Source organism: Cydia splendana, chromosome Z (assembly GCF_910591565.1).
Source record: "Cydia splendana chromosome Z, ilCydSple1.2, whole genome shotgun sequence".
NCBI lineage: Eukaryota > Metazoa > Arthropoda > Insecta > Lepidoptera > Tortricidae > Cydia > Cydia splendana.
The window spans coordinates 21695208-21719788 of NC_085987.1; the positions used below are offsets into that span (position 1 = coordinate 21695208).

At 38.0% G+C, this 24581-nt stretch overlaps 1 protein-coding gene across 5 annotated transcripts in view; it reads right to left on the minus strand.

Moving 5' to 3' along the window:
• LOC134804730 (anoctamin-1) overlaps positions 1-24581 on the minus strand; it is a 39790-nt gene that overhangs the window by 11423 nt on the left and 3786 nt on the right. The window contains exons 2-20 of one of the 5 annotated variants that reach the window (XM_063777927.1): positions 22397-22491; positions 16758-16871; positions 15663-15879; positions 15483-15548; positions 14829-14897; positions 13630-13790; positions 13053-13221; positions 12416-12536; positions 12158-12269; positions 11810-11970; positions 10319-10455; positions 9303-9569; positions 8668-8871; positions 7995-8143; positions 7441-7526; positions 6649-6854; positions 6050-6219; positions 3403-3505; positions 2727-2967 (exon numbers count right to left, since the gene is read on the minus strand). In XM_063777927.1, coding sequence (XP_063633997.1) covers positions 2727-2967; positions 3403-3505; positions 6050-6219; positions 6649-6854; positions 7441-7526; positions 7995-8143; positions 8668-8871; positions 9303-9569; positions 10319-10455; positions 11810-11970; positions 12158-12269; positions 12416-12536; positions 13053-13221; positions 13630-13790; positions 14829-14897; positions 15483-15548; positions 15663-15879; positions 16758-16871; positions 22397-22491 — 2848 coding nt within the window. Of the gene's footprint in view, positions 1-2681; positions 2968-3402; positions 3506-6049; positions 6220-6648; positions 6855-7440; positions 7527-7994; positions 8144-8667; positions 8872-9302; positions 9570-10318; positions 10456-11809; positions 11971-12157; positions 12270-12415; positions 12537-13052; positions 13222-13629; positions 13791-14828; positions 14898-15482; positions 15549-15662; positions 15880-16757; positions 16872-22396; positions 22495-24581 lie in introns of all 5 variants that reach the window. The other 4 variants (XM_063777926.1, XM_063777929.1, XM_063777928.1 and 1 more) reach the window with 4 other exon arrangements.

Here is a 24581-nt window from a genome sequence, read left to right on the forward strand (position 1 = left end):
TGTTGCAGGGGTTTTGGGATTATGCCGAGCAACTTTTACTATGGGACCAACTCCGAAATTGTGAATAAAAATGTTACCCTCCCATAGAAAATGGACCAGCCAAAATGTATGAAACAGCAAATTTTTTTTCGAGATTTGGCGATGGGTTTTTGTCCCATAGTAAAAGTTGCTCAGTATAATCCCAAAACGTCCCTGGCAATGCAGTTATTTTTTAACCACTCTATTAACCCTATATAGTCGCTTTTCGACATGTGTCAGCCTACCCTTCGAGTTTGAAAAAAACTACATATAAAGTCTAAGAAAAAATTGTGCTCCCGAGGTTAGCAATCGAATACAAGCAATGCATGTTAGGGCTCAAGTAAGGGCACATTTACATTTGCTTGGACAAGGTTGCATAAGTGTATACGCGGCTCAAGACCTCCTTCTGCAAAGGTGTGATTCTGAATCCCTTGTCACATAAGTTTTGTGGTAATCGTGGGTGGTGTCGTGCATGTTAGCTAAAATAGCGATGTTTTATTGCAATTTCAAGTACCATATATATTAAATTAGTGTAATTATTCATTCGTGGTCTTAATTCGTAAATTGAACCACATATCATCCCAAACATGCAGTTATTTCATAAAACTTAACATTGGAAAACTCACTCACGGCAGAACTACTCACTCCAAAATCTCGAACCTGTTACTACTTTAAACCAAATCATTAGCATTATGAAGCCAGCCTTAGTAATAATAACATGTAAGCTACTTGCGAATAACATCCACACAGAATGTGAACACATTTAGTTGGGCGCTATCGCAATTAGCTTAATGAGACTGCATTGGATGTGAATGATACATAAAAAAACTTCAAGTAATCATGATAATATTAATATTATGTACAAAGCCAAGCAGATTTGACAAAGCTGGCATGTTATAATGTATAATACATACTTTATCGTAATCGTTGGGCATATTAAGTGTCCTAGTTAAAACCTAGTCTAAAATATGTTTTAAAAAACATATTATAAAGTTATATGTTTTGACCAGCCCACACTCGATTGAATCTAAATTCAAGCATGTATATCCTAATATCCAAACATCAGATGGTATAAAATGGCCTAAGGAAAATATGTGTCCCGTCGAGCTTCTTGCCGTTCGTATATTGGGATACCCACCTACAATTTAGGAGGGATTTCAATCTTCTCGGGTCAGAGGTGTAGGGTTAGAGTCGGGGTAGCTTTATTTGGCGTTCATAAGCACATTGTAATATCCTCCTAAAGCCCAAATGAAAAATCCAAAATTTGCCACAGTAATTTGAACCTATAGTGTAGGAAATAGAGTTGATTTTGAGTTGTTGGTAAATTGAACGAAACAAAGCAAAAGCGAGTCTGTTCCAATTGAATAGGATTTAAATTTCATCGAACTCCAGTACTATAGGTAGGACCTTGGGCCTTAGAAGGATATGCCTATTTGGAAAATAAACTTCTTCAATAAATCTTTATCAAAAGAACAACTAGAAAGTCAGCATAATCAATTCAGTGAATGTGGTTGGTATCTTCTAGAAGATGATTAGGACACTTAAAGTGCGAGCACTGTAACGTAATGTATGTAACTAATTTTGAAAAAGGTATTAAGAAATGCCGGTAAAAACGCAATCCCTCATCCGTTGCGTACAACAGTGTGTTGTTATCTAATGTTTCTTGGATTTTTAGGAGTGTGTAACAATAGGCGTCCAATCAAAACTCTAGTAGCATCTAGCACAAACAACACAGTCTTTCAATAGTTTAAGTTCACTGAGGTTTATAAATTCATTAGCAAACAGTCTAAAAAAAATTGCGGTATATGCAATTCGATATACAGTGGAACCTGGATAATTGCAATCTCAAGGGACCGGCCATTTTTTGTCAATTAACCAGGTTTTTCATTTAAGCAGGTCGTGTCAATTAACGAGGTTCAAAAATTCGTTGTGTCAATTATAGAGGTTTTCATTAATAGAGGTTGCGTTCTGACAAATTTCTTTTATGGACGTGCAAATAACCATTGAAAGTAGATTTACACGCTTACGTTCTGGGTTTCTGGTCTATATATTGCTTCTGTCTATACTTGCACTTTTACACTACATTAATTACTACTTTATTTTCTTATCACTTGGGTTTAAAAAAGTCCCTTGAATTGTAGAAGAAAGTTTTATTAGAATGTAAAAAGCATACTTAGTTTTTGATTTAATCAAAACTATTTCACCTACTACAGGCTGTGATTGATACCCAATAAATAAATAGAATTCTGGATGAAGAGATAAATTAAATAATCATTGCTATTAAAATATTGTTTCTGCTGTCTACAACTACATTATTTCAATTACAGAGGTAATAAGTAAGACTCGTTTCAATAATAGAGGTAAAAAGAAGAGCAAAAATAACGTTTTTTTTAGCACAGTGTCAATTATAGAGGCCTTTTGGTTGCAATTATTGAGGTTTTCCAATTATCCAGGTGCCAATTAACCAGGTTTCACTGTAGAAGTTTTATGCACGGGTTACTTTACTTTTCTCTGCGAGTGAGGTCGTATGGCTCAGCTCTTCCTCCCCGTTTATAATTAGAACAATATCCATGTTATGTTACAAGGATTTATAAACCAGTGAACGTAAACCGTGTTAGTAATAATAACATATAATATAAAAAGCATTCAGCCAGATACGATACCGTGACCGTGTGTTAGCTAAACGGGCGTGTCGAGCGGGAGGTGACCTGGGGGCCTGGCGCATGCGTCGCCTGGCGCGGGCGCGTGCGCGGGCGCGGAGGCGGAGGCGGAGGCGGAGGCGGAGGCGGAGGCGGTGGAGCGCGTGCGCCCCGGCAGCGAGCGCGCGCGCGTCTCCTCCAGGATGAAGCTGTTGATGACGTAGGCCTCGCGCCGGATGCGGTCGCGCAAATCGCCCGACATGTCCGGGATCGCCCACCGCACTATTATCATCACCAGCGCCACCACGTTCTGCGTGCCAAACAAATATTGTAATACATCAATGCTAATGCTCAATGTCATAATCATAAAACGTGCAATCAGGATAGGTGTCCAAAATGATATGCACAGTGCCCAGACCCTTACACCCTTGGCAATAAATGTGTGCTCAGATTACTTTGAGCACCTAGACCGCTTAGCAACTTCTACTCCTTATAATGTTACTGGAACTATTTACAGAAAGCGAGTCGCGCATGTAAACATTGAATAATAAATTCAATTACGAAACAAAAACAATAAGCTTATTTACTCATATTTACTCATTTGGTAACTAAAAAGACGAAGACTTATCAATGATTCTAATAATTATAGAATTAAAGAAGACATGCTTAGAACAACAAAGTAAACGATTAAAAATTGTATATTGCAAAAATAAACTAGAGTAGGTTCGTATAAACAAGTGTTTACCTCAAACACCACGATAAATGCGAGTCTAGCGCCCATGTTGTGCCAGTAGAGGTTGCTGCGCTCGTAGTTGTGGTCGTCGCCCGAATGCCAGTAGCCCGGGAAGCTGGACAATAACAATAGCGTCAGTACCTACCTACCTACACGCCAAGCGCCCGTGCCACCAATTAGGATTGTTCATTTTTTTTAGACCCCCATTATTATTTTATTTTCTGAAAATATAGGTTAATTTAAGATACCAATTTGAATGATTTATTAATTCACGGCTCGGTTGAATATTTATAATTTATTGAAAATATGAGATACGACTTCTCGTAAATTACATGTAGTGGCTGATTTGATAAAGCACAAGCAATAACAAACATTAAAAAAATAGTTGTAATTATCAATTGATTGTAATGTCACCTGTCTACAATGTCAGTGTCACGCGTTTCTATAAATAATATCGTCTGGAAAACTCGTTTATTTTGAATCCCTGAATCAATAATTTCAAAATACCTACGCTATAAATTTGTGAAAGCTGATTCCAGAAATCTGCCTCAGTTATATAATATAACTTAGTTTTATTGGAGTATGTATCCATATAGCATCCAACTCCAACCATAACTTGGCTGAAATCAGGGGAGCAAAAATACAAATGTAAGTTACATCATATATTTTTTAACTGATTCGATTCGTAAGATGATTGGATTCATAAAATCGTTATAAGCGTCCATTGCTAAGGTAGCTTAGCACCCAGTGGGTTCTACCGGCTTGTCACCATTGTTTGGATATTGTACTATATTAGGTACATGCCAATTTTGCTAATTATATCCTATAATTTCAGGTCATCATGTGATTCCTATATAGATACGGCTGTGGGATACGTAATGTACGAAGGAGATTGATTTTGTTAAGGCACTTGGGCCCTGAACAAAGTTGAGCATTTTGTATCGAAACGAACGTCATATTAATCGTCATAATACTTTACGTCAGTAAATAATGCCTGGGAACAGAGTAAATAACAAACCATACACTTCTCTTCTGGTTCGTCAACAAGAAGCCATCATTGTCAGCTGCTCGTGCAGAACATGATGAACATACATATATGTATAGTTGCTTTTTTTTGGGAAACATATATACATATATTTCCTAAATTAATAAAAAAGTAGGTAAACAAAAACATGTTTTATTATTCACAACTATTAACTTAAGTCTTGTCCACCATGATATCAGCAGCTTGAACTGCAACATGTACCTGGAAATTAGAAATTATATCTTTTTAAAGCAGTTTCAGGCTGAATTTTGAGTATGACTATGTATTCTTGTATAGTGTTTCTTTCTAGTAGGCACCATCTCTGTTTAACGGTTTGCCTTTATATACTCTGGCTACATTACCACAGAAAACACATAGGTCCCCGCGACCCTACCTACAAAGTGAGCTTTTAAATAATTGTAGTAAAATAATATTAATTTTATACTTACATCGACGTGATCCTCACAGCAATACTGTGTGTAAGTAGGTAGGTATTCCAAGTTCAATTCACGGCACCATGTTTCACGTCGTAGGTCTTCGCGGATTCGAACAATCATTTTTGTGAATCATTCCCACACGTAGGAACAAGGTCTTTGATATATTAAGCAACGAAAACTACTGTTTAGGTATCAATTATAAATCAAATCATAACAAACCAGCGCAGCGGTTTAACTGAAAAATTTCATTATGACAATGATAACTTTGACAATTACGTGAGTGACGGATTGATTTACTATGGTCCGATAACTTTTATTATGCGATGACTTTACATTCAGCCAACGAGAAAGGTCAAACTAAGGTCATAAGGATATTTGTTGAAATATCTTCAATCCTCAATTATTATATCGCAGCAAATGTCGGAAACTGTTTGAAAACCTCATATCTCGAAATGGTTTTCGAAATAGAACATTTAAAAAAAATGAACAATCCTAATTAACCACAAAATATTTTTATTTATCAATTATACATACCACATACAGACTGGTCAAACACCCATACTGTTTCTGACCTTGGAGTTAAATTACGAAAAATAACGAAATCTATGCCCATCGCTTTTATTAATGTTCTAAATAAATCTAACCAGCTGGTTGTGATGTTAGGATCTTCTCATTGCGAAATTGCACTGCACATTATGAATGGAATTCCTTCATAAAGTAGCCATGGACTTTTTCAGTCGGCTTTACTTTCATATAAGTTTATTATGGCCGCGGCGCCGCTCACAAACTGTCACAATCTTCTATATTTTATTATATGTTGCGTCAAGACTAGTAAAAGGGGGCGTGCATGAACTATAGGGGACAGCACCTGCTCAGAGTTACCGGTAAAGTTCGCGATTCAATCCTTCAACGGAAATCCTCCAATATCATCAAGATCATCATATCAGCCAGACGACGTCCACTGCTGGACATAGGCCTCCCCCAAAGAGTGCCGCAAAGACCGGTCTTGCGCCACTCGCATCCAGCGCACCCGGGTATGTCCTTAAACTACGACCAAGACCACCGGAGGATGGGCAGCAGCGTCCCCTGAGTGCGGTGGAGATACTGCGATCGCCAACCCGCATGCCAAGCGTGGCGATTATGGCATTCACCCCCCATGGAAATCCTCCAATAGTAAAGCATCGTCGACATGGTTCACCTGCAGGTGGTCTCGTTGTAGCTGTTCTTGGCGTTGGGCGGCACGTGCTCGAGCACGGTCACGTTGAAGTCGGCCAGCGTGTGGTTCACGTAGTTGTCCAGCGAGCCCGCGTTCGCGAACTGGTACACCAGGCGGGGGATGAAGTCCGACGTGAACGCGATTATGAAACCCTGCCAATATGAAATCGTGTCTTTATTGAATCATATCCTAATTGAGTTACTTGCCACATAACTGTTGAGAAGCATGTGTATTAAAAGATACGCTTGTTTCCTAGCTACTATACAAAATTTATTTTATAGCTGTATGAAATTATTAAATTTACTGAAAATAGGCACAATATAAAATATGTTATCGCGCTTTCAATTATTCTGAAATTTGCTAAAAATCCTATCCTATAAAGGATTCAATTCATTGTATAGGTCAAAGGTTGCTTTTCTCAAACTAATTCATAGTAACAAATCATTTTGACGTATCATAAATAGTACTTGGTTGATTTGACTGGTTAATAGTGATTAGGAAACTAGCTCGTTATTACAGAGGATGTGGATCCAATTTCGTGTCTACAACACCACCTTATAGAAAAAAAAAAGTGTGCTCACGTTAGTGATGATGCTAAGTTTCCCGATGGAGTCGAGGATGCGGTACCAGACGCCAATGTCGTTGACGCGCTGCGGCACGGGCCGGCGGTAGCACGAGAGGAACTTCTTGGCGTCCAGCCGCATCTCCAGCACGTTGTTGATGAGCGCGAACAGCGGCGCCAGCGGGAACGCCGCCACGAAGATCGTCACGAAACCGTACTGCAACACTGCGCACGCGCCACACTATACCGTAAACCTTCACGTACCTAGTGCCCAGGGAACACTAGCCAAGATGATAATCCTTACCGTTTTTTACGTATCGACAAACGTTACAAAAATATCAGTATGACAGATGGGAACGAAAAATCACTTAATAATTTCCATATAATAGGTAATATTTAAATTTCTATTGGCATTAACTGTCACTTGGTTCGGGCCCCCACTCGGAGCTTGTTTACGGAGCAAAGTAAATTGATTGTAATAGAGACATAAAGTCTAAGAAAAAAACGAGCCCCTTAATGTATGGAGCTGTAGAGCGCCATCTCGTTTACCTGTCAAATTTTACGAATCTTAATCAATGTATCTTTGTTACGGAGGAAATCAATACCAATTTTTACTAACTTAATAAAGTTTTCTAGGATATTCTTAAAACACTAGTCTTAATATTATGTATTCTTAATAACGACATTACCATACCATATACCCACACAACTATGGCAGGCGATACAAATATTCGATTGTCAAGTGAAAGTAATTTCCAAAGGTATTCACAGAGGCATCATTCATATATGTATTGAAATATTAGTCACTTACCCATTTCTAAATATTCGGGAAAAAGACCCATGTTGCCGAAATCGACTAGTTTGAAATCTTTCACCCACTGCAATGGACTTTTAATCCTGAAAACGAAAACAAACGACGATTGGTTAAATATTATTAATCGCTTTAGAGTTTGTTTTTATGTGTATTGTTTTATTAAATGTAATATATTATTTTACTATCCGACAGCGGCAAAGCTAAAAGGGAATTATTTACAATTAGATTCCAGGACAATAAGTATATGTGGCCATCCGTTTATTTGCACAACTTATTTAAGGTTCGAATCTCGTATGTTTAAAAAAGTATAACAACTGCTTAGAGTGCTCACTCCATACTATTTCATGGCTTTCCTTAGTTAATACTAATATGTTGTATTGGAGGTATGGTAAAACTTAATCATAAGATTCATAAGTTTTAAACTGGCTTAAATATTTACTTATCTTAAATAAGTTTTTGCATAACTCACTTAAAACTTATTATGAATGGGTTTTTATCTATGTTTGCAGTGCGCACTCTAACCTTGCTCATAACTCTATGGGGAAACATACCGGTTTTTCCTCCCGATGGTACGTATGATGTACCACCACTTGAGCAAATAGGGCATGAGCATCTCGACGACCGTGTTGATGAACTGCTTGCCCACCATGATGATGGCCAGCTGGATGGACAGCTCCAGCAGACAGCCGCCGGGCGAGCACTGTCCGCAACCACAACACTATTACTACTTGCTAACATTCAACCTTTTATCGTTAACAGTTTACCTCCTTATTCATAAACGTTTACTAAAGTTGACAAGCCGATAATAATCGTTTGTCCCTTTCCGACGTATTGGTATGATGGAAAGGGACAAACGATTAATATCGGCTAGTCAACTTTAGTAAACGTTTATGAATAAGGGGGTTAGTACATATTGATATGCCACATATTTAAAAATGGTAACTTCACTCGCATTACATCAACGATATAGCTACAAGAGCGAATACACTGGATTAAACCTTTCTAAACTTCAGTATCAATCCGTACAGTATCTCTCATAAATAATTTGGACAATTGCGTGTCACACCGAAACCCCAAGAGGGCCGTACAATCACAATTTATTTTTAATCGTTGCATATCTAGTACCTACGCCATAGTTTCATTCGCTTTTATCTATTAAGGTTACTAAAGTCACACCCTGTCTGGGTATAATTTAAAGTAAAATGAGTAGTGAATGAAAGTGACCTCCTCCTGTCTCTGTCCGAAGAAGCGGTTGTAGGCGCCGGGGCGGCCGATGAACTTGCCCTTGAAGAAGGCGATGTAGAAGATGGACGCGTAGTAGTTGACGAACTGCAGCAGGTAGATCTTCAGCGTCAGCGAGTCGTCGAACTCCGTCTGCGTGCGCAGCAGCTCCTTCTCCGTCAGCCACTCGGCCAGGCATTGGTAAATCTGTCGGCATAACCTCTGACACGTTAATATATAATACCTAACACAGTCGGCACCACAGAACAAATTATGTTACGAGTGGAATACTGCTTTATCAAACTGAGTCATCCAGTCTAATTTCTTTTTATGATTTATTAGAACAAAAAGTTCCAAATTTAGGTTAACACAAAACTCCACAATACTACATTAATTTGACTGTGGAGTCAGGTATCAGTCTCACTAATGACTACTTACTTATTATATTTATAATTATTTGAAATATACATAACCTTAAAATAGGGTAAAGGCCAGTCCAGACGGGATGATCAAATCGACCGATTACTATTGCAATTGCAATGAACTTAATCCTTAGCCAGTTGTTCGGATTCAGTAGGCCCAGGAGTTGTTTAAAAGGCGACCAATACATTTCATAAATTATATGGTATATTACTCACGTAATTAAAAATGCATATTAGGAACAAGTTGATGAAGGCCGCCGTGGCGGTGGTGAACATGATGGGGTTGTGCGTGATGAGCACGTTGTCGTGGTGGCGCAGCGCGATGGCGCCCAGCAGCGACATGCGGTAGAGCACGACGCCGAGCACCGCCGCCAGCGCCAGCAGCACGAGCAGCGCCACCACGCTGAAGGACATGAGCGTGGCGGGCAGACGCATGCGCCAGAACGGGACCATCGGCTCGCGCTGCCCCGTCACCACGTTCAGCTGCACCACAACACTATATCTATTACTTTACTAATCATGATCCACATTACCAAATACTATACATACTCTTACCACGCTACGCTCGCTTGCACCGACTTGCCAGTGCATACACCTCCCATAGGACCACCATACTTGACGTACCACTTCATATTAAAACTTAGCGTGGTCCAAAACTGTTTTCAATTGTGTGTTAATTACAAGGATTATGAATCATAACGGAATTTGGGGAATAATTGACATTGTTTAAGTTAACCCACAGATGATCACTGATAACCGAGGTGTTTTCCTACGCGTGCTGCTTCTACGTGGTATCGAATCCCAGCTACTAGGTACCGAATTATCATAAAATATTTGATTTATGTACCTTGTAATATACATATATATAGTACATATGTATCTGCTCCCTTAACGTTAAATGCAATCTCATTCAATTGTATATCGTATGAAAACAAGGTATACAATTAAATAATATTTTAATATGAGTTATTGCAGTTTACGTTAGGAGGGCAGATATGCTAACCCAATAAGGTCTAGATTCTACATGATGTCGAACGAACAAATAGCAGTCGCTTTCGGAAAATGCCAGTGGTAATTAGGATGGCACTATTGTGGGTACAAACTAATGCGCAGGTAGGGCAAAAAAAATAAGAAGGTGCGCCATTACTACACAATAAGAGCGAGCGAAACGGTCGGCTTAATGATTTACAATGGACAAGCCCGTTTGTATAAGGAGTACAAGGGATAGGCACCTGCGTCCGCTTGACGTGCGCGAGTCGCGCGAGGTACTGCGGGCGCGGGTGCTCCTCGTACACGTCGAAGCCGGTGAGGTCCCAGCGGTGCGTCATCTCCGCCGAGTAGCGCTTCCACAGCTCCAGGAAACACGCCCCTGCAACACAACCATACCTAGTTCTACCCAGAGAACAATCACTACACTAACTACAAGGCCTCACCGTATTCAACTCACGTTCGTGGTTCACCAACAACAATGACAAGGAAATATTTCAGAATAATGCTTCCCCGAGATAGAAAATAATTTTATTGCCTATAAGTGTAAAATGTGAATATGCAAAACATTTGCTTATTTTGTGAAAGAGAACTAAAAATCAAGGATTGAAACAATGCACGGCATTACCAATATACAAATAAAAATAAACAAATAACGTATGCGGAGAGAAATCTGGACAAAATTCAATGTCGTATTAAATAAAAACAACATGGTTATATTTTAATAATTTTCATGTTATCTAATAATGTATTAGGCGCAACGTTACATGCAAGGTATATATAAAGTATACTCAAATGCGTGATTTTTTACGGCAATTATGGTACTTTAAAGCCATCGATGTCGAAAACACAAATTTTATCTTTCTTAGAAAACCTTTTTTTTTTCATAGGTCATAAATTCTATGTGTACATGTTGATGTTAGACAATATACAGAGAGAATCAATACCATTTTACCCAATGGGTGTAGTACATATTTACATAATTAGTGCTGTCAGAAATTTCAAGTCATTGAGTGACTTAATTTCTACGGGCAACGTATTAAACACTTTAGCAGCAACATAGATAGTGCTACGGTGGTAGATAACTTCTTTACTGATGAACATGTCAATGACCAATAGTGCACCAATAAGAATAGAAGTGGACGGGAGAGAAATAGGATATGTCCTCATGGACATAAGGTATATACATACCTGGGTCAAATAGTCATCCATTAATTACGTTTAGCGGGGGCAGGGGGTCAAGAAAATGTGACATGTTGTGACAGGGGGGAGGGGGGAGTCACAAACATTGTGACGTCACTCTAACTTATTTAAATTATTTTATTCGCTGTATGGTTAAATAACAAGTTTATGAAACGACAATCATTTTTATTCGTTTAATTTTCTTTCCTAATCAGTTTTGGGTTATAATATTACTAATATTTCTTTTTCAAAAATATATTGATAAAATATTTAAAAAAAAGGTATAACCTACTTAATTCGATTTGCCGATTTCGTTGAAAAAATGTGACGTCACACCAGGGGGGAGGGGTTTGCCAAATGTGACCAAGTGTGACAATGAGGGGGAGGGGTCAAAAAACCTGGAAATCCATGTGATGTAATTAATGGATGACCCCATATATGCTTGGTATTGTGTTGGTATTCAATCGCATTGCTGCAGGCGGCGGAACTTATAATTAAAGTTGCGTAGCGACATATGTGTAGCTTTTTGTAAATTGCAACAACTTCAAACTTACCCCAAAAACTCATGAAGATGGCAAAAAATACAGTAGTAGGGTTATCAAATAGATAAGTGATCCGGGCCTGGAGGCAGGTGGTCTTCAAGTCCCAGTAGTCGCAGTAGTAGTCGCACTGCGGGCACATCTTAATCGACGAGTTGTAGGTGCAAACTTGCTCGCTGGAAAATGTATGCATGTCCGTCATTTAAAAATAGGTATTTTAATCATATCTCATGTCGTAGAACCATACAAATTACGGTCAGTTTAATCTATATAAAGTGCCAGATTTATAATTGATATACATATATAGATATAATTTTATGTAATTGCGAATAGTTGAATACCACTTGTTTGTTCACTTCATACCTCACACTGTTTTGGTACACTGTAGCAGCCGAATATATGAAGCAAATGAGTCCCACAAGAGATGCCGGGATCAGCATGTTGGTGTAGAAGCCGAGCCACGCGAAGTACAACCCTGGCAGCAAATAAAACCATTTAACTAAACCATCAATTAATCAGATTCCTTCAAACAGACAATTGTGAACAGTAAACAACTGCAGCGTGTCTAAGCTAAATATTATAAATATTTGAATTAATACAGAAAGTACGTTATTTTCATACCTATTTTGACGCCGAAATAGTCTTTTACATAATCTAATGGTTGATATTTGAGACATTTGGAGACGCTCGCCCACTCCGTATAGAGTAGGTGCCGCATGGATCCCGGCGTCTTCAGGTCGCCCTGCCGGAAAGGACAACAAACATTTATTACCATTTTATTACCTACCAATCCTATCATCCGTCCACAATATAATCTTACGTATGTCTATTTAGGGATGGAAGCAATTATTAACAAAATATAACCAATTAATACACAAATTACATATTGTCATGATGTACAGTCACCTGCAATAGTATGTTACTCTTCGAAGGCCGCAAAAATATGTGACACGCTCTTATGGCTGTACAACTAAGATCGTGTCAGATATTTTTGCGGCCTTTATTGTGTAACATATTATTGCAGGTGACTGTACTGATCAATTACACTACACATAATTGTAACACCCTAGGGGTGTGTTTTATTTGCACGAACCGGAACAACAACTTGGATATTAGTAATAGATTGCAACCGCACATGGTCGATCGTACTTAACTGCCAACTTACGAAGATACTGGTTGCAGCCGCAATTGCGTACGTGTCCTTATATAAATATTAATTGCAACTCAGTGTCGTTCCTACGTGAATAAGAGTACATACGTCGTGCAGTGGATAAGCCGCGCTGTAAGTGCCATTCGTGATGAGCCGAGCGATGCCGAAGGCGAACTCGTCGTTCTCGGCTTCGGAGAACCTCTTGCGGTCGAGGATGAACTGCACGATGCGCGACCGGATCGACGGCGTCCAAAAGCACTCCGCCGACGTGTCGAATCTGCAGTAACACACCGACAATGACACGTCGACACTAAACCTACTTAAAGTCCATCTAAACCTTTTATGTGGCAGGGCGGGCCTCGAGGCAAAATTGCATGCGCACGTTTAATGACAATAAAAATAAAACTATTAGTCTCTTTCCTCTTCGGTCATCCTTGACCACTCCTTGACCAATTTTTTGCTATCTAGGTACATCTAGACTTACTTAGTTGTAAATCTATATAATAAATACATATACTGTAAATCGTCAGGTGACAGCCAAAACTCACTAATAAGGAACAAAAAAAAATAATAAAACAAAAAATCAACCTTGATTTGGTACTACTACGGTTCACTGTCTTTAAACTTATAGTTAGTAATTACGAAATCTGTGAACTTTCGTTGTTACCTGACGAAATATACTTACAGATATTCTTTGTCCTTTGAGTATATAGCCGTGAGGCGGTGCTTCCGCTCCGGAAACTTGACAGGGTCCACGCGAATATTTGACATGACGCCGTCCCACCCCGCCTCTATTCGGTCTACTAAACTATTTGTCTTCTCCGACACATCTTTCAGCGCTGAAAACTGGCAATTCAGAAAGATATATGAATAACGATACCCTGTCAACCGTTCGTGAAAATTTAGTTCTCATGCCTACGGTGCATGCAGCTGGCAATCACCATTCAGTAAATTCAGTTTACTATGACTCATTGGTTAATGTGTGCTTAGCTTTTTACTGTACAAGAATGCATAAAGGTAGTGAAGCGGTTAACCCCCTTATTCATAAAACTTTACGGGCCTGATTTGGTTAAATTATGTTTTATTCCATTCTTACAAATACATAAGTCAAAATGACAGATAAAGACAAAATATTATTACTATTATTAGTTAATTGAGGCTTGTAGCGCGTTTATGAATAAGTGGGTAAGAAATTCACCTAAATAAATAAACGCATAACAGCAAAGTGTAAAACATACGTAAAACATGCAATCTATTGCAATAGGTAGCTCGTAAGATGCGCCAGCATTAGGGTGGAAAGCGGAGAAAGAAATGAAATGTAGGTATACAGAAAATAATTTTGAAAAAGAAACACGAACATTTTCGCATACAGTTGGTGATCAAGGTTAAAAATTATTACTAAAGTCGCATAAATAATATTAACATTAAACACAAGTTGTATACTGTAGTCAACACAAACAATTAGAGCTTTAATATTAACGTTTGTTTCGAAAACAGGACCGGAAATAATTTTAGTAAATAATAGCATTAATTTGTAGTTGAATAAATCGTTAGGTGCAATGCCAAGTTTATTTTTAGTACAAAAGTATACCTGACTGATGCAAGCTACAAGCAAGTAAATACTATACTGTATTAATAATCATACCCGGAATATTATATGTTATATGCATTTCAATAGAGTTAAAACATTATCTATGTTGTGAACCTGAATCAAGAAGAAATGTTAGCAAACTGTCAGTGAGAATAATCGAGGGGTTTATGTTTAGTAGATTATTGAGAGAGGAGTCTGTACGGTAGTTATGTAACGTGGCAACAAGAAGCTCTGCCACGGCAAGCGCACGTAGTTAGGCAAGCCTGCTTCGCTCGCGCTCCACATCTGCATACCTTAGACATATACATTGCAGCATTCAGTATCGCATTCGTCTTCCCACTTTTTCGTATCTTACTGCATTCCTACGGATGTACAGTATACATTTCAAATGATGTCTGTTGACCTTTGGTATAAACACTAATGATGTAATGATTAAAACAACCACACGATCAAACAAAAATTAAACCTATGAAGGTAAAAATAAGCATGTGTGGTAGCTGTAGCCGCTGTAGGTAGGTACTGAAATGGGAAACTAATGGGCGCTTATGAACACAAAAATGCAATGATTAAAAATTCACGTGCAAAGTCTACGTAATTTTGGGCTTTCTTACGACAAATCTTAAGAAATATGCAATAAAGTAAATAACCGTATCGGTGCCATATCCGATATAAATTATGCATCTAATGAATGTCAAAGAGAGGCAATGAAATACATAATTCGATTAATATTTTAAATAATTGTAATTTATCAAACAGCATTATTTTAATAAAAAAAAGCTTGTATAATAAATACTATTTTAATGGGTTAATGTTCCCAGTAGTTCAATGAGATAATATAACGTGTAGCAAAGGCGAAAGCGTACGCTACTACGGATTGCTTTAGTTAATCAGCCCAGACATGGCGCTACCACGGTGACTAAGTAGTAATGCTAAATTATATTACTCACCTTCATTGGCATTCGAAGTTTTAATATTTCGCTATAATCTCTTAAGACTGAAAGTGGCGCGTGAACCTGGAAAAAAAAATATGGTTGATAGGTAGATATATAAGGTAAATTTATATCGCCGAGCAGACTAAATAAATAATAATATATCTACATCTAGCAATATGTATAAAACTTTGGTACCTTAATAAAATTGAGTCCGTGCAGGTTCGCCGGTGCCTCTGGCTCTAGCTGCAGACCTTCCTTCTCCAGGTTGTCCTGGAAGATACGGCGCTGTTCGTACGCCTCGGGCTTGGAAGCGTCCTCCTTACCGGCTTCCCACACCAGCACAAAGTCGACCGATCGGACATGATCGTTGAACGTCAGGGATGGGTTGTTCTGTATTCCACCCATGACGATGCTGTGGTAAAGTATTTCATAACTTGATATTTAGGCATATACCTTGTTCAATGTAAACTTAGGCAGTACAATAGGTATCAATTAACAGTTTACGTAAGAAAGGACATAGCAAAATAAAATTTACATAATTTTGACTATTTTTATAAAATCGCCAGAGTGTTAACAGCTAATCATAATCACAAAAAACATGTAGTATAATAAAATACATAGTGATTGATTTTTAAAGCGTTCATAAGGTTCGTATTTATAAAAAGAAACTAAAATATAAAACAAAAATCTTATCCATATTTAATGCATTTATCAGATAAAACTTCATTCCCAAGCAGAGGTTAAATAAAGTGGTTAACGGGCCTTCAGAAAGATTGAATAATGAGAAGGGACATTGTGTGTATACGACTGTATAGGCTTGAACTGGATAAGGCGGCCGTCATCTTGTTCCGCATGTGATATGCCTTAGGGTGGTATTCCACCTATCCCAATTTCTTTCGCCAATGTGTATTGCTTTAATGAGAGAGTGAGACGCACTGACATTGGACAAACAAATTGGATAGGTGGAATACTACCCTTACAGGCCAGCTTACAGGCCCGATCAACAACTGGACTCAAGTGAGATAGATAAGATATAGCCGTGAGGGGCGGAAACTGTTGCGCACTTTCCATACGAATGCGAACCAAGCCGGGACTAAGTGGCCTGTACTGTTGCTGTAATTCGCTTGGTATTAAAACAAATGTTAATAGCAATTAACATTTGTTTTAATACCAAGCGAATTTAAAATGGCATCAGTGGGCCTTTTGGTTACTTGATAGCGGAGTCAACTTGAGAAGTGTTGGTCACCAGGAGCTGAAAAATATGACTAGTGGGTACAGTAAAGTACTTACGAGCAATGGTTGGCAGGGTGTTTGCCATTGCTAGTGGCGGAGACGCCGGGCAACGCGGGCTCGCCGCACGCGCACTCCTCTGCGGCGCGGGTAGACGCTTCGCTACCGTTGTCTCTGAAATACATGCACCGTGCCAATACGAGTATGTGTTCACGCTAACACGATCCAGTTTAGTTTAGTCTGATTTTTCTTCGAATCATATTATTTTTAATAGGTACAGTCACCTGCAATAGTATGTTACACAACGAAGGCCGCAAAAATATCTGACACGATCTTATTTGTGGAGCCATAAGAGCGTGTCACATATTTTTGCGGCCTTCGAAGAGTAACATATTATTGCAGGTGACTGTACCTCTTGAAGTCATTGTTGAGTAATTTAATACACTAAACATTTATTATCTAAACCAATTTTTTTTAAATAAATTTTTGACTTGCGAATGTCAGTGCAAACTATTCCCGTTGTTGTGTGCGATAGACATTTTATTTAGTAAAAACATAAATTCATATGTCTAATATTGATACGCCGGTGACTATGACATGTTGTTAGTTTACTCCGAGGCAGGGGAACTAGTTAAAAGGATATCCAGCTTCTTTCTGATAGATAAGCATTGAATAAATTAAACTTTTTTGTTTTACGTCCAACATATCTTGCGCTAGATAAAAGCAGTACGAGAATTCTACAAGTATAATGTTTGTGATGGGTATGTTAATTCAGTCAGGTTAAAATTACACAACGCTTCTGTTTTACATCGATGTTGGTAATTAAACGGAACGGTCATAGTTTCCATAATAGACCCGAACATAGCAGATTTTATTCAATATCTATTGACATCCACATGTGCGCACGATGATGTCACCCCATTGATAACTAGGTAATATGTTAAACTGTGAGGAAATTGTTGCAAATGCCTTTGATGGCACGATGACAGTCGTTACAAGCTAATTTTAATAGTCAGATAATATATAAAAAAAAACTAGCTGTCGTCTATGTTGTAGGCACTAAGGGTTGAATTTCAAAAAATCATTTTGTGGTGGAGTGAAGAATGTAGTCTATCATTCTAAAAGACACAGTACATAGCAAAAAATCCTGCATAAATATCTCAAAAATTGAGGTTTCTTACTCGACTGTTTCCTCCTCCAAAACTAAAGCAATCGTAACGAAATTTTGAAATCTAAATTGTAATAAATTATCTGTGTCGGGCTGTTTTGCTTCTTGCGATCTAGTCAATTAGTCTAGCTTAAAAAACGAAAATATCAAAAAAAGTAAAAAAGTTTGACACAGATATTGATAATATTAATCATTAATAATAATCATTGCTCTCGGGAAAAACCACGGAGGAAAGAGCAGAGTAAAGAGTGGTTCTAAATAAGTGGCAACACTCAACTGCACAAACTCTAATTTTCACATGCCTAACGGCCGAATGTATTAAGGTTCAGTATCATTATTATAACATCTCATGTACCATATGTTCTTGTGAATAAATGATAATTCAATTCAATTCCATTCACATTATGAGGATTTTTCATTATATTTTGTGATAATTATAAGCAGTGTATTTTTTATAGTAATCTGTAGATGTGTAGATACTATTCTATAAAATTAAATACAATCGTATTTAAAATAAAAGGGCGAATTCAAGTTTTCTCCTTTATTACATCGCTCCTAACACTTTTTGGGCAGATTCTTCTGAGAGAATTTATGAGGTGTTTCTCATAATCGTAGTTTTTTCTTTAAGTTTTACGAGCTACTTAATACCTTATTAATTTGTCTTTTGTTCAATAGTTAACTTTTTTGATTTGACTTCACTTTGACGTAGTTTTGTATTTGCCATTTTTACAGAAATATAGTAGGTACCCATAGAAAAACCTCTGTCAAAGGTTAGATTGGAGAGACTTCCTGACTATATACCCATGATAAAATCACTTTTATTGGTATAACTTATTCGTAACATGATATTCCTAAAAGCATAAAAAAGTTGTCAAAATAGAAATTCAATTATGGAATGGCCACAATTCACGGCAAACGACAAGTGAAGATTGTCAAATTGTGTTGTCCAAAAATATTCAAAATAATATAATTCAAACATAAAAATAAGAAAACTCAAACAATCTAACCTATGCATTATGAGAATAAAGTATTAAGGCTCCTCTTCACGTTGGGCCAACGCCAACGCCAACGAGGGACGCAGCCATGCGGTAGAATGAGATAGCAATATCACTTGCTCCCTCTAACTCATAAATGCGTCCCTCGTTGGCGTTGGCGTTGGCCCAACGTGAAGAGGAGCTTTTACGCCACGCACAGGTGAACACAATTTGGGGTATTTTGGGAGAGGTGTATTTTGGGACTAGTTCTATCGTGTAAATCGAGAATGAGCCTTTTTGGAAATATGGTATTTTGGGCCTAGTTTCTTATGAGAAAAGGGGCTTTCGAAATTAAAGTGTATTGACTAATAGTGCGTTTTGAGACTAGTGCATTCGCCACCAGAAAGGATTTTATTACTATTATATAGTATATTATATACAGATTACTAAAAAATAGACTGCTTCATAATTAGTAAAAGATAAAAAAAATAATGTATACCCAATGATTCATTGCTGTTTTAATACTGAACCGCTACGTTTGTATTTGTATGGAAATATGACCACTCCACTCCCTAATCCTATCCTCTTAAAGACAGACAGACAGACCCACTTAAAACAATTGAACATATGACACTTATTACTTGTGACCACCACTGTCAAGTTCACTGTCTGTCACATCTACATACCTATTTACTTTTTTTAATGCTAGACTTTAAACATGCATGTATTTGTATGTAGGGGAGATCCGCCATAAACGGACATTTAACTGATTGGAATATGATTAGGTACATACTGTAGTTAAATACTTAGGAAATTGTTAACTGTCCTTAAGGAATTTGGATATAATATTGTTTAATTATTCATACTCCAAACCATATAAAAAAATAGATTTATTGTACGAAATATTACGATTTCTTTTACTCACTTATGTCCTTTTCATAACACTGGTTAGGAATATGACAATGGGTATTTAGAAACGGACTAGGATAATATGAGGGTAGAAATTCTTATAACTGATATCGCTCTAACAGTACCGTTCACAAAATGGTTAATCGTTTCATATATATATGTCGTAGTCAGATCGTATAATCCGCCGTATTACATTACGGCTAGCCGTTTTCAAAAACAGGGGCGTTTTGAAATGCGGCGGCTCGACGATTAGCCGGATTGTCACTGCGATACGTTCTTCAATAAGGCGGCCTACGTTTAGCCGCATCGTACTACTATTTTAGATTGTAGAGTGACCATTGCTTTCGGTCGCCTACGTAACCGGAGTTTGACAATGTTTGCAATTTAATTTATTTTTACCATGGTCCCACCGCACAACATGTGTTTCTTTTCCAAAACAGTTCCTTCACAACTTAAATAGACGGAGCCCCGCAACCGGGGCTCCTATTTCTGGGCGGTTTGCCCTTCGGGCATCTGAAGCTACCTAACGAACCTAACCTACTTACCTACCTACGCTTTTTTCCCCAAAGTGTCTTTCACGGACGTCTCACTAATCAATAGGTAGGTAGGTTAGGTTCGTTAGGTAGCTTCAGATGCCCGAAGGGCAAACCGCTCAGAAATAGGAGCCCCGCGAAGCGGGGCTCCGTCTAGTTAAGTTGCGATGGAAATGTTTTTTGAAAAGAAACAGTCCGACGAACTCCAGATTTGATGGACACCCCAGCGTTTGTCAGGCAGCGCCACGGGTGTTAAAAATGGGAACTATAAACTGTCAAAGCGGCGGCTAATGACTCGCTGTATTACATTACGGCTAGCCGTGTTGAAGAACGTATGGCGCCGAATACATTCCGGCGGATTCTCATTCAGCCGCATTCAATCCGGCTAATCGTTAAACCGCCGCATTTCAAAACGCCCCTGTTTTTGAAAACGGCTAGCCGTAATGTAATACGGCGGATTATACGATCCGACTGCGACATATATACTACATATAGATGGTCAAGCATATCTTGTCAGTAGAAAAAGGCAGCAAATTTGAAAAATGTAGGCACGAAGGGATATCGTCTCATAGAAAATTTGAATATCGCGCCTTTTTCTAGTGACAAGATTTGAGAAATATTTTTATTATTTATTAGGTATATTCTCTCTTCGCTTAGGTTTTAGACTCTACAATTTCTACAATGGCTGTTCAATTGTAATTAAACATTAATTAGGTACGTCATTTTAATCCAGGCTATTAAATTAGTGCAAAAATCAAAGTGCTCATTAATTAATTAAATAGTACAAGTAAGTACAGTCACCTGCAATAATATGTTACTCTTCGAAGGCCGCAAAAATATGTGACACGCTCTTATGGCTCTACAAATAAGATCGTGTCAGATATTTTTGCGGCCTTTGTTGTGTAACATATTATAGCTGGTGACTGTACTTCATATTAGTCAAATCGATAAAATACATACAATGATAAGATAAATAACAACTCGTTAATGTGTTGTACATAAAAACATAGTTCTCGATTTGCTAATAAAATTGCTAAGCAAAGCGGAATGAAGTGGACACACAATAGATGACGTAGATGACACAGACACGGCACAGACACGGCACAGATCAAACAGACAACAGCGAAGCAAACGCAGATACAAACCAATCCAGTGATAACTAGTCGACTCAAACACATTGGTCTCGTACCGGATAAATAACATGATGTGACATTTATTCCTTACTGGCATAGTAGTGGCAATTTTGTAAATAGTAGTAATAGTAGTTTTGTGATTATCGTTTTAATTTTTCTATTATAAAACCTGCACCAAACAACCGTCTCTTTTTGGCCCAGTGGTTGACTGGTAGAGAATGCCTTATGGCATTAAGTCCGCCATTTGTACATATAATTTTATGTGCAATAAAGTTTAAATAAATAAATAAAAGTATACATATAAAATCTGTTAGGAATCAATACGTTTCAATTTGACTTGAGCAATTTTGATATCCACCGTCTCCAATCTGGGCATGACAGATGTAGTACAATAAGTAATCCTTTCTTATTCCTTTCCCATCGTATTTTCTCGGAATCGTTCGTATTTGCTATTCTACTTTAGTCAACGTCAGTACTTTTTGTAATGAGAGTGACTGAAATAGCATGACACGTTCGTACGTTTACGTTTCCGTAAAAAAACGATGGAAAGGATTATTCACTACATCTGTATTCTGTAGCAACATGTAAATAAGTATTAGCATGTTTGTTATTATTGACACGCCGTGGACAACTTTAAGGCACTTAAATAACAAATATTTATTGACGCAGTCTGATTTAATGATATATGTATAAAACATACGTTACTAAATTAATCATCATCAATAACAAATAACAAATCAAAACGCAATAGCAAACTAACACCAAAAGCGGAAACTAGAATATTAAGACTAATTTTTCCTTCCTCGGAAATAAGGCGAATATACCACACTGAGTCAATAACATTTACCTAATCGGTTTATTGAGTGACTCCGAGTAAACGAGAAAATAGTTTGAAGTATCCGTTATGAGATCAATGTTTCAAATGTACCCAACTGGTAACAGCAGGTTGGAGACGTGTGGCATCAGTGTGTGACGGACTCACCGGTCGGTGTTCATGTCCTGTGACATGTTGTCCTGGTACGTGCTGAGCACCGACATTGCGCGCAGGTCACCCATCTTCTGTTGCGTTTCCTTCTCCTTCTGGCCCTAACAAAAAGTTACTTATTGTTTTTCTATCGATAATCTAGTCGACATCTTTAAATACTCAACTCAAACTCTATGCGATCTTATGCCGATATCCAGCAATCACGTGTTTGTGCGAATTCGAGCGTTCTTCTCGCACTTGCGTAAGTACTATATTTGTCAGTCAAGCTATGCGGCCGGGGCGGGTGCGAGAAAGCGAGAAGAGTTCGAATATTCTCACGCGCAAGAAACGTTCGTGTAGATCCAGTGCGAATAAGGCTACAGTCTGCTTAATACCACCCACGACGGACAGCGTGCCGTGACCTCACGACAGGAGACTAGCACTATGCGCGCCGCGGGTGACTAGTCTGCTTGACCACACGCCTGCCACGTATCATCGTTACAAACAGTACGGTATGTACATATTAGATTGCACTAAACTCGAGTAGTCCATTTTTTCTTTCGTAATAAGCTTGAGCTCTATAATTTACAAGACGCCGGGGTGGGTGAACGCCATGCGCCTCAAGTGGACGTGGCGTGCGGCGGGTGAGCCAGACTACGCACATACATTTACGAAGATAACATTCGGACGTCGACGATCGCGTCAGTATCTGGTCAAGCAGCAGTTACATAGGCTGTTGTTCACTCTGCCAACGCCAAGTTTATCTAAGACAAGCCCAACGCTACTCGCTTTTCGCTATCGCCGCCGGTCGGACAGCTGCTTAAAGTATGAAAGCATTTTGTCGCACATGGACGTAATCGTGGTAAAGTCCTATCAGAAATACATCTAAGTACATTAATTAGGTTCAGAAGTATAAACATACTTACAAACGTAAGCAAATACAAAACAATAAATACACAAAAATTATGGAACCGCAGGAGTACCTCCTCTGTGCCACATGGTGCCACCTAGGACCTGGATAAGAAGTGGTGGAATAAGGATTCTGTTCCAAATCAATCTGACCTCCTTAAGCTCGGGCTCGAATAGCCAGTTTTTTTGTCAAAATATGCCTACATAAGGAATAGCACTATGAAAATTAAGTTAGGTAACTTAAATTCAATAGAACTTTATGATGTCGACCATAACACCATCTCATTAAATTAATTATTACACGCACGCAAATTACAGTTTACCTACTCTATCCAATTCTCAAGCTTGTGTGAAAAATATGACTATAGAATGTATATTTCTGTCAAAAATATAGTTATTAACTTCTTAATTAACATTATTTATCTAACCCATAATTACAGCTGATAGTTACCTACGGAAACAACATTTCACAGGGGTTTATTTTGGGTAACAATATTTTTTACTGTACATACACGGGACAATAATACCCTAGGCACGAGTCAGCAAAAGCCTACACGTAGAAGGCCTGTAAACAATTTATTGTAATGTAAGAGGTACCAGGTAACCAACCTAGTTTGAACTAACTAAATACTTTACCGCATATCTAAGTATATACAAAGATAATACCAAGTTTATAATGAGTGCCCTAAAATATAATGACGTAGGTACATTGCGTTAAAATGGAAGTATTCTCAATATTATATAATGCCTACTTACGACAGATTTCTTCTTTCCGGCTAGTTGGATTCTATTTGATTAGTTCTCACATTGTATAATTACATATAATAACATTATAAATGATTTCACTTCACACAAATATCACCAGTAATCACCACTGATGCACCACTGAGTGAAGAAGAACGATCTACTGACCTTGGCACTTCTTTCGTTATAAGACTGACTCATGTAAGTATGTTTGTTAAGTGATCATAGCTGTTATGTGTGCTTGCTTATCTGCACGGCCTGTGTACTGTTCTAAATAGATTTCAGGTACTTATGGTAATTATAACGAATTCACAGAAAAAAACAGTTGTTTTTAGTGTTCCGTGCAAAACGTTTTCACGGAACACTTATGTGATCACTTCGGTCTTGCAAATCAGTTAAATGCGTTTTTAATTTTATTTTAGGCACAGTACAGTTCCAAAATTCACGATCAGAAACAGAGTGCAAAAGGATCTGTGTATCTGCATTATTATTGAAACACGAACTGGAAATATATAATATAATATAGCAATAATTAAATAAATGAATTTGC